General features: G+C 39.2%; 1 protein-coding gene across 1 annotated transcript in view; it reads right to left on the reverse strand.

Moving 5' to 3' along the window:
* The window catches only part of COMMD8 (COMM domain containing 8), a 12,897-nt gene extending 6,654 nt beyond the window's left edge, over nt 1–6,243 (reverse strand). The window contains exon 1 of the mRNA XM_009283595.1: nt 6,172–6,243. Within this exon, the coding sequence (XP_009281870.1) occupies nt 6,172–6,243 (72 nt within the window). The remainder of the gene's footprint in view (nt 1–6,171) is intronic.
* Between the last annotated feature and the right edge of the window lie 5,676 nt (nt 6,244–11,919).

An 11,919-nucleotide genomic window follows, 5' to 3' on the forward strand; every position in this document is an offset into this window, starting at 1 on the left:
GCGGGGGTCGCCCCGCGGGTTCGGAGGGCAAACCGCTGCTCTGTGCAACTTTCAGTCAGACAGCGAATGAAGTTGAACCCCCCAAAATTTTAGGAGCTTTTATATGCAATAACACGTCAGTTATTTTTACATTCTGCCTGTTTTGCAGCTTTGCTTTTTCACTCTTAACAGGCTAACCTTCCAACTTACGGCAGGGGAGGAAGTTCAAGGCTTACAACAGACGTCACATCTCTGATATTAAACAAAATTGAGGAAGCTAGGAGAAATACTAACTACAGAAGTCCATGCTGCAGGTACAGTGTTTACCATGAACAACTCATTTCTTGTTTCTGCTTTGCCAAAGTGGGATGCTAACCAGATCACGGAGGAGGTTTACAGAACAGGTTTTAATGTTAGCAATGACCTTTCCATGCCTTAAGTTCATTTGAATGTGGATGTGAAGAAGCAAAAATGCCCCAACCACTTGTACAAGAAAACCAGTACGAATTCAAGTCCCAGCAAGACACAAAACTGCGCAGAAACTGAAATACCTGTAGGCAGACCTTATTTCACTGAAATCCCTAGGCTAATTCACAGGCAAACAAGTATGCGTATGTAAGAGTAACACTGGGCCGTAAGAATATGAAAGCAGCTACAAGTCTGTACTGGTGGATACAAGGTCTGCAGAAAACCTCAGGCTCGTTAAGTCAGTTTGCAGCACGTCTTCTCCAAAGACAGGTATGTGGCCTTCTAAGAACAGTGTGGTGTGTGGGAGTTTTGGAGAAGAAACAGACGGGGAAGAACCGATTTCATGTTTGGCTGACTGTAAACTTTCAGGTGCACCCAATTTCTCTCAGGGATTGCTACTGCTAATAGATCAGATTTTTAATAAAGGCTTCTGGAAAATTTATTTCATTTTATTATGGAGAAATTACTTGATGCTGTTGTTAAATTCGGGAATAGCTGAAAATGCAAATAAAAATTATTTTATGTAATTTTCAATAATAATTTCCTTTATTCCCCTAGAACTTGCTTTGTTAGATAACTGGAAACCTATCCAGTTTCTTTTGACTGTACAATGTTGCACACTACAAAATACAGCAGCAGGGGGAGCTTCTGCTCCAAACAAAACAGACCCAGAGACAACGCTGGAGAAATATGAAAGAAATCCAGACTTGGAGAGAAGTTAGGGGGAACAAGGAGAAAGGTAATGAGTGTCCCGCCCAGTTGAAAGGGATCAAACAAGTGACAAATGCAAGAGAGCAAAGATGTAACACATGAAAGACAGGAACACATAAAAGAGGACAGGGAACCACCATTCTGTCTGACACAATCTCAGTGAACACTTTCAAAGCAGCTTATTTTTTGCAGGTCTGAAGAATAAAGAGTTTCACTTTTCATAGATGTGTAGTTTAAAATAATAGTTTGGATTCAGCCTACTGACATACGAGGAGCAAAGTCAGACTGCACAAGGAAACGAAAGCTGGTTTAGCTAAATCCATGTTTCTGATCCCATGTACAACTACAAAGTAGTAGGGCATACAAAGATGGCCTTTGGCAGTTCGGAGTTTGTTTGGACTTGCATTATTTGGATCTGCCATCAGGTTTTAGGCCTTAAAAATACCAGCTTTTCATGCTTCTGTACCACAGCAGCAATAACCCACCCCACCCCTCTGCATGTAAGCTGTCAAATAACCACAAAATCAAAGGCAGGGACAGAAATGTGTAGAACATAAGTACGCAAGAGACTCCAGGACAGCAAGAAAAGAAGCAGCTTTATGACAGAGAAATGCGAAGTGAACTTTGCATTATATTATCCACATTGCTGTTGACTTATAGAGGGTTTTGTTTGCTTTTACAGATAACCCACAACCTAAACTGCAGTAATTAAACATATTTTAAAATTAATCCTTTTGTTGCCCTTGTTTTTGGAGGAATGGCAATAATTAAAACATTGGGAAATAATAATAAGAGGTTCTTAATATTATAGTAGCATAAATGTGTTTTACATTGCTCTAAGTATATCCAGTTGGGAAGAGCATCTGAGCACCAGTGTAACTCTGACCCACAAGAAACTATTAAATTGGTATGGCAATAGAAATAAATAGATAATTCTGCATTTTACTAACACAGAGGGGCCAGTAAATGGGATTTTTAAATGCAGAGGAAACATAAAGTTGCAGTTCAGATTAAGCTGAGCTAAATGTAGGTTGCCGTGGAAAAGGGAGGTCCCACTGATTCCCTAGCCCCTGTTTCCAGCTCTGCTTCATTTTCCCCTCCCTTTTGCCAGCATTAGGGTGCCTGTGGCTGCAGGATGAAACTGCAACTGATATGGCTGAAAACAAATTGTTATTTTTGCACTGATTTATTTTTTTCACGGGTTAGATTTCAGCCAGGTTGGTGTTTCACGAATTAGTTCGAGTAGTATATTCTTTATTTGCAGCGCGCTGGATGCACGGGGGATCTCTCCACCTATCGTGCATGCCCACAACAAAAGTTACATCTCATTTATACAATTGAGTAATGAATATTCTAATAACGCCTATACATATTCATTATCTAACCACGCCTATCCTCGCTCCTCATGCTAATTAGTTGCTAATTAGTTGCGTCTGCGCAGATCTTCCAAATAATTCTGGGCCGGGGTCGTTCCGGTGAAGGCTGATAGTCTTCCTCGTCCCCTTTCACCTAGTTGGCGCCAGGTTTCGCTGATCTTTGAATATATTGCTGACAGCTTGAAGGTCCTTTACGCTTATCAGACCGTCTCATTATCCACCTTACAACAAACTGTTTTTATAGTTCCTGTGTCTTCTATCTTCAGAAGGTCAGGGTTCTTTATCTTTAGAGGGTCAGGACTAATTGGTATGCACAAACATCTGTTCTTTATCAAACACATGACAGAATATAAATGTAACACAAATTATCTACATATACATGACAGAGTAATGATTTACGTAAACACCTGTTTCACAATAATTATCTATTTATTTGTCTAAATATTTCTCTTGTCCTCCATCATTGGAACAAGAGCACCACTTCGAACAGAAGAGAACTTTGTCACTGGGACCGAGGGGGAAGACAAAACTACCCCTTCTGGCAGCCCACATTTAGATCAAATGAAATCGGTCCTGAAACTACAGCTTGACGCATGAATATCAATCAGTGAACCGCTTTAATTATTAAACCAGGAATCTTGAAAGCTTTTGTAGAAGCTTACATACAAACATGCTCATAGTGATATGCTACAGCTGAAAGAGATTGAAAATGATGTATCTCTATTTAATTTTTACACTCTGACCAGCCAGTGAAGTTCATAATAAGTGAGGCTGGATAAACAACATGACACTGACGTGCAGAACATTCTTTATCAGCTATTTGCTCTTTATAATCTATAATCATTTCTCCTGAATTAGAAATCAATTTTTTAAATTATTTTACTTGTAATATTTAAGCACATAAAACCACGACAAGTTTTGGTTCTCTTCCTCCCTCCCCCCCCCCCCCCCCCCCATACTTGTGTATTCACACTATGAGACATAAAGAGTACAGTACATCATGCATAGTGGCTACAGTCTATGTCCATAGCTCTATACTTGTCTCTATCTTCTCTAGCTTTTTCCAGTAAAGAGATGTAACTAGACGGACTTCCTCAAATGTTCTTGATTTCACTTCTCACTCTGCAACTTCAAAATCCTCTTGCTGGTTTCTATAGCAGTTCTGTCCTTGTAACAGATTGCACCGAAGATCTAGCAATAGCTGCGAGGGACATTCTCGTGGTTCAACATCACCTCAGAGACACACAATTTATGTACCGAACTCTGTACCACCTTTCACAGACAAGGCGGTATATAGATAGACGGTTCACATACTAAAGAGATCATTCAAAAGAGCTCTGCTACATTGCAAGATTTTCAGAGGGGAACTGCTACTGCCGGACTCTCTGAGCATGCTTTGAAGTACCAGATGGGAAAAATCTTGTACATGTTATTCTAAGTCAAATAAGTTATTATCTGTACTGTATACATCTCAACACCTGCCTGCCTGAGGCAGTGGAAGAACCAGGAGCTGGTATCACACCTACTATTTGGTAGGACAGAGGCAGAGGAATAGTTTAGACCAGAAGAGTGACCTACTCTATAGGATAAGGAGCCTGTAGTTGGCTTGAGCCATATACCCCCTAAAGTAACAACTCATAGCTCAACACAAACTGGAGTCAGTACCTGGGGCTGTATGCTCACGACTCCCACTGGTCACCATCTTCTGTCCACAGCTGGGCAGGCACAGACTTATTCTGGGACCTGGATGTCTTGCCTTTCCTCTCCTGTTCTCAAGACACACTTCCTTGCACAAGCTTCTTTGACAGGAGAGGGAGGAGCCTTCGCCTCCCACCCAATGGGAGTCTCTATGAATATTCTCCTAACTCTCCTTTCCTGCAATTCAGGACCATTATTTCTTATCCTGTGTTCAGGGAACATGCAGAAGAGTTTATTTTCATCTGATTTTTTGCTACCATTTTATAAGGAAAAATCATTACCATTTCTGTACTTCTACATCCCTCGTTTCATGCCTAAGAGTTCTAGGTGAACTGAATACCAAGTATGCGTCAGGACTGGAATTTTACTCACCATGTGCAGGTCTAATAATTGTAATGGCTGGAATGCAGAAAGACAACAACAACAGAAAATTAATAATCACTTTTAGAGCAGATGCAGTAAAACTATAAGCCAAATATTCCTCCCCTTCTCTAAGCTTAACCCTAAGATTTTAATATTAATAACGAATGGTAATAGTGTGTTGGTGCTTTTCAAAATTCTTTGGGCATCATAAAAGAGAAAAGAAAATGCCCTGTGGGTAGATTATGATGACTCTTTGCCCTATTAGTAAACAACAATTAGTAGACACTGGAATAGCAAGTTGCACCAACACATCATATTACCAGCGGGGAGAAAGTATTCCTAAAATAATAAACACACTACTAGGTACATCTCCCCTCAACCATACAAGGAATTCATGGGCTATATTTATTATATGACTCTGAGTTGAGAGCTACTATGATAGCTACTATAGATTTTATTTTTATCACATAATATTTTAAGGTAATGAAAACAGCTGTTAGTCAAATAGTTACGCTGGCAAAACTCTGTTCTTGCTGACAGAGGTTGTTTCAACCAAGGGCATAGAAAGAGAAGGTAATTTTAACAGACTAAGAAAAAGCACAGTTTGTTGATACAGCTACATCCATGCTAAGAGTGCTTTTGCCAGTACAGCACAGCAGTGCTTTTTTACCACTAAATCCCTTCCAGGGTAAATACAGCCAACTTGCTCCCAAGGCAAATCACCTTGGGATTTACAAGTCTTTCTCAGTCTTGCCAGTCTATGTCCAGTTTGGCAGCACATCGTGCTGGCCAGAATGCTTGGACTTCTTTGGGGTCTCTAAATAATATATAAGGGGCAGCCTTTCATATCTACCTCCTACTTCTGCCCTTCTCTTTTCCATGGGAAATAACAATTGAATAGAATTCACTGAAGATGTTCCTAGACTCCTATTAAACAACAAATCCTGTCTATCCATGCCTGTATCCAAGCTCAGGAAAGTGGAGTCAGTTAGTACACTTCACACATATAACTTTCCTTGAAGGATATTTAACATCTGTTCCCATTTTTTCTTTTCTGAGACAGGCTGTGTGACTACCATACTTAGCACAGAACTAGGATGAAGAAAAAATTCTAACTCTGTCACTATATTATTTCCTACCCACTTCATCTTCTTGCATCTGTGTTTCCCCACCTGCAGAATTAAGACAGTAATATCTGACTGCTCCTACAGGTGGTGTAGGAATCCATTAAGTTTGTGGCTTTACACCATCATGTTTATTAACTTTAAATAATATCTGATAAGAACCAGCAGTTCTTCTGTATTTTGGGAAAAGTGTGACCATGGCAGCAAGCCAGGTGCGTGTCCAGAATGATAGAAATTCTTTTTTCTTAGGAAACACATGGCAATATGATACCAAACACAGCAAATGTAGTGCTCATGAGGAATACAAAGAAATACATTGCAGAGGAGGAGGAGGCCAGAAAAAAATAATTTGAAAGTGGCATCTTCTCACAAAGCTATCTAGTCATGTATTAATTTGAAAAGTAGATTTTGGGAAGCAGCTGCAGAGTCCTGGACAACTTCTTTATAGTTACCAACTTTTCGAACCTTGCTAACTGTCGCACTGTTGCTGCAGTTGTATAACCTCCATGACCCATGACCTCCATGACTCCTGGGACAAATTCTGCTTTGAATCATATTACTGCAATTCCTCTTTTTCTTCAGCATGAGAATGTCTCAAATTAACAAAGATACAAAAAGAAGAGATGCACACTGCATACTTCTTTGCAATGGCAAACTATTTTCTCATGGCTCACTCATGAGTAAGAGTCTCATGCTAATAAAACCATTGTATCTCTCTCTTTCTAGGTAGAAAAAAATGTTCTAATTTACCTAAAAGCATTACCAGCCAGCTGAAGAAGTCTGAAAACCCTCTGGCTCATGCACAAGTGCAGGACTTTTATAAGGTAGGAAAATGCATGTATTTATACAGAGGGTTTGCTACAGTGAGATAATGAATCTCATTATGCAGGTGACGATAGCTTTGATTAGTATTTTGCTCACACCAGATTTGCAATGGTTTAATATTATTGCATCAATAAAGATATTCTTAATTTTCAGTGAAGTAGCTGAGATGACATTTGCTTTTATTTAGAGTTACTCTGGAGCAAATTCTGAAGAAGAGCTCTCCAGATAATTTCCCTTTGCACTGTGAAGACATGGTCTACTCATTCTTCTACAAGCCACTGTAAGGAATGTGGCAAGAAATTTTCCTTTCACCGTTTGGAGAGTATTTCAGGAGAAATCCTGAAAATAGAAAATGTACAATTATGTTAATTTTCCTAGTTTTCCTTAAATAGTTCCTCTACCTATAGGAGGAAAATAAGGAGAAAATATAGTTTGTGCATTCGAAGACAGGATATGTTTTTTCCATATGTTAATTACAATGCATTGTATGACATAAAATCCTAGCAAAGAGCAGTTGTTCTAATATTGTCACATATAGTACTAGTTAAAAGTAAACCCTAGGCTTCTTTCTAAGTTTGAACTTGACCTACAGATACCTGTGAAAGTATAAATCTCTTTTGTCTTTACCATGGCCATGGCTATTCATTAATTAATCTTGGATCTGTGATGTACTGGGCTACCCAAGTGGATCAGAAACACGCATGTGGTAACATTTCTTCCAAGTTAGCTAAAGCCATACTTGCGCTTTCTCTTGGTCTATACTTTAACTTCATCTTGGTTTACACTGGCTCTAGAAGGTGAGATGATCAGATATAAAGTCTGCTCGGACAAAGTTTCACCTTCAAAAATGTTTAAATATATTTTAACCATAAAAATGAGGTTTTATCAGTGTGATGTCTTGTAGACACTTTTGATCTGATACTAGGTATCCTAAAATTAGATTAACCATCTTATGAAGAAACAGCCTTGGATTTTTCCTTGTGGAAAATACCTGAGAGAATCAAAAGTCCAAGTGGCATCTTCATATCCATCTGCTGGATTATTTTTATTTGTTCAATAAATTGATATATTAGTTGTGACATAAGTAACTATGTCAAAGTAGTGAAAAATTTTGCTTAGCAAGTTGGAGTCATCTGTTCAGCAGAAATTATGAGTTAGAAAAACTGTAAAAAAAAAGTGAATAGGAAAAAAAACTTGAGAAAAATTATAACCCAGACAATAACTTTCTACAAGCAAAGAGAGAGAAAAAAGCATCATTTACTAAATAGTTCATTTGATATCACAGACTCAGCTCATTTTATTAGCCAATAGAGTGGTTTGATAAAAAGAAGATGCGGAATTAAGGTTATTTTGTGGACCAGATAAACTCAACAAGTCAAATAACTTGCTTGTATATACAATGAAAAGGAAGGCACTTAAGTACATATTGTAAGTGCATCTCAAAAGTGTTCTGATGCACAATAAAACTGTAGCAGTGTAAACACACTAATTACAAGTTTACAGCTGTAGATGAAACAGGGCTGAAGATTAGCCATGGGAAATTGCCACACCACAGTAAACAGAAAAAGAAGGGATAAAGCAATTTATCCAAGTGCATCAAAGCCGTCAGTGTGAAATTCCACTTTGCTAGTACTAGTTTCCAATCATACACACTTTCCCATCAGCCCAGAAGTAGCAGCATTAGATGGTGTTCCTTTTCTTCAGAGTTATAGTTTTGTGTCTTCTTATTCAATGGGCCCATGTTGGCTCAGCCGGGTAGTGAACCTGGATTGTTAGAAGCTGGAGTCTCACTATAGATTACTAATTCAGCTTCCCTATCATAGAAAGTACTAATGCCAAGGTAAGAGGTAAATTCCTGCTGCAGTAGGAGCTGCAGTAAGATGATGATATCTCATTTAAGATGATTTTTTGCTTGTCTTGGTAATTCAGAGCCCCTTAAAAGTAAAAGAGACTTTCAGATTCCTTGTTAAATTTCAGTTGATAGTTACTTTCTGCAGAACAGGCAACAGAATGAAAATCCCTAGAACAAAAAGTCCCATCATCTTAGTGACTTTCAGGATGGAAGTTCCTAATACACATGATGGCCAAACCACAGAGGGTGGTATATCAGTAAACGCTACGTCAATATTAGTAACTGCCACTGACTGCTAATAACTGCCCTCCAGAACTGGGATATAACGCAAGCTTCCTGATTCCTGGCATTCTGCAATTGGCTAAACATAATGGTATAAACCACAGGCAAAGCATGAGGATTGCATGAGTGAATACTACAGTCAGCTACTCCCTTAAAACTTGTCTACACAAGCTACGTCATGGCAATTTATCCAACATTAACTAAGGTCTGAATGGATTTGTTAAACTGCATTACACCTTTGTCTGGACACTTTTATTCAGAATTTAGTTAGCCTTCATTCAGTTTGATATAATTCATTCTTATCTGGTTTACTTTAGCAAAACAAAGGTGGATGGATAAACACCAGGAACGAAAAGAACTATTTAAACCATTAAAACAGTGGTCACTGCTAGTATAAAAGCAAATGGGTATGAGATTGAGTTTAGGAGCTAGAAGATAATTCTTAACCCTCACAGCAACCATACTCTGGAACAGTTTTCTAATACAGTAATATTAGAAAAACACCTAATTACTTTTAAGATAAAGTTCAGTCAGTTTATGAACCAGATTACATGGCATGCTTGCAATAACAAGGGAATAGATTCAATGACCCAGAAGGTGCCTTTCAGGAAAGTTCCCATGATAATAATTACATACCTACTCTACCTCTCTCAAGATGTGCAAAATGTAAATAATATACATAGAATATATCTTGCACTGTAAAAATATAAAAACAAATGTTAGATCTTTCAAACTGAGCATGTAGCCTCAGAATCACTAGCAAACACTTTAATGTTGTAGTGTTTATTCTCCCTTGTTTCAATTTTTTATTTGTAACATCGAAGTAGTAATACCTTCTTGTCTCACAGGGAGCTGTGAAGGAAAATTCATGAATATTTATAAAATGTTCACTCCAGTGATGAACACAATCTCTTCACAAGGAAGTCAATAAACCTATACAGATTTAGACTGTGTACGGTAAATAAAGGTTATAGCCACACACAGACTAGAACAGATAAACAGCTGTTTCATTCACTGTGCATCCATCATCCTGTAAACTGAGTCAGACTGGGGTCCTGTCAGGAAATATATCTGAGGGTCTTGTAGTAAAAGACTACCTTAGTGCATATGTACAACAGACAGCTCTAATTTGCACTGGCAAAATATTGGGTTTTCACAAATCACATTGGTTAGGACTCTAAATACATCACTTAGCCAATGATCTTTTAAACAATAATTCAATGTAATTTAAAATTTAAGTTTTTTGGTGAAATCTCTGCTACAGTTAAATTATTTGGGTTTACTGCAGAGCTAAGGAGGAAAAAGGTGATCAAATTACTGGGTGATTATCAAGTCCCTTTCTGGCTATAAATTATGATTAATATGCTACCACATCTTCAAAGATATTTAAAGCAGAGTGTATATCATAGTATGTCACTATTTATACTGTAAATACACACGAGATCTCTCAGGTACATCCACTGGCCTGATATGAATGCACCTTGTACTTGCTAAGCTGGTCCAGGAGCATCCACACTGCAGTAATGATAACCATCTATGTCTACAAACCCAAATCCCCACTGGCACTGCTATTTATGTGGATTTGGCACTGGAATGTCTTGGGAATCATACCCACGTTCTTAGCATATCATTAACTTGAGGTGCTCTGGGAAATGTTTGATGGCATGCTATGACAACTTTCCCTCTTCCTTCCAGGTCTTCGTGGGAAAGTTTTCAATCTGCCAACACGTTTAGTTGACAGTTCCCATGATGTAAGTTCCTCTCTTTCATGTGTCCCAACCAGTGGCAGTATGAGCACAGCTGGACGAGCTGTTCATGCTTGTACTTGCAGAGTTATTGCAGCCATGAACAGATAGAGAGTTTGAAGAACACAGAAGACCAAAGAGCTCTCCAACTGTGCTGGAGTCATCAATGGCTCTCACGTGCCCACAGTTTTCTCTTCTCATGTGGTGGTTCAGGAATGAATATGAAAGACACCTGTAGACCTCTCTGGAAAAAAAGGGATGTATCTGTGTGGATGACATTCGGTGTCATTACCTCCACACAGAAAAGCTATCAGCGAGATTTCTCAATCAAGCATTATCTCTGGTGACTATCTTCTTTGTAGTTACTCTTCCATAGGATACTTGGGAGAAGACAGTTTAATTACACTTCAGACATGCGGGACTTGCAAGCTTGGGATCAAGGCCATTTGTACTACTGGACAGTAGTACAAAAGTGAAAACATGTATGTGCAATGGCCAAGTCAGACGCCAGTAAAGCCTCCCACCCACCCAATCAGACCTATCTCTCCGAACAGCTCATATACCCTGCTTCAACACATCTAATTAAACTGCACAATGCTGCACTAAGGCAGCTATGCTCCTTCTGGCAGCCAAGCTAGTTCATTTAAAAGCTGGGTGATGTTCTCTTCTTTCTCAAACACCTATGCTAACCTGAAAGTTCCAATAAATCGATATGTTAACCAATTAAACAACATTAAATAACTGTTTTCTGGCAGGCCTGCTACCACCTTGTATCTTGCAGCAGTTCGCTCTGCCCTCCCCAGAATTGCATCCTCTTTTCTACAGCACCTGAGCCAGCAAAGGTGGTGGATCCTGCCAAGGAAACAGAAGAACTCTGTATCTTTTCCTGCCCAGAAGAATAAACCTGCATAATTTCAAGGAGGGAGTTATGGACTTCCTTGATGTGGATATATTTTTATTCCATCTGACACGCCAATGTTTTGAAATTCCTGCTAGCCATATGGGCACTTCAAAGAACAGACCATCAGCTGCCATTCACTGAAACATAGCCAAAGTGTTTTCAGTGTGTGGTCAGGGGTGCAGGGCATGCTAAAATCATAGAATTATACAATAGTTTGGGTTGGAAGGGACCTCTAAAGGTCATCTAGTCCAACCCCCCTACCATGGGCAGGGACATCTTCAACCAGATCAGGTTGCTCAGAGCCCCGTCCAGCCTGACCTTGAATGTTTCCAGGGATGGGGCATCCACCACCTCTCTGGGCAACCCATTCCAGTGTCTCACCACTCAGCGTAAAAAATTTCTTCCTTCTATCTAGTCTAAATCTACCCCCCTTTAGTTTAAAGCCATTCCCCCTTGTCCTGTCGCAACAGGCCCTGCTAAAAAGTTTGCCGCCTTTTTTTTTATAAGCCTCCCTGAAGTACTGACAGGCTGCAATAAGGTCTCCCCAAAGCCTTCTCTTCTCCAGGCTGAACAACCCCAACTCTCTCAGCCTTTC

This window comes from Aptenodytes forsteri, unplaced genomic scaffold, assembly GCF_000699145.1.
Source record: "Aptenodytes forsteri isolate BGI_AS27 unplaced genomic scaffold, ASM69914v1 Scaffold102, whole genome shotgun sequence".
Classification (NCBI taxonomy): Eukaryota; Metazoa; Chordata; class Aves; order Sphenisciformes; family Spheniscidae; genus Aptenodytes; species Aptenodytes forsteri.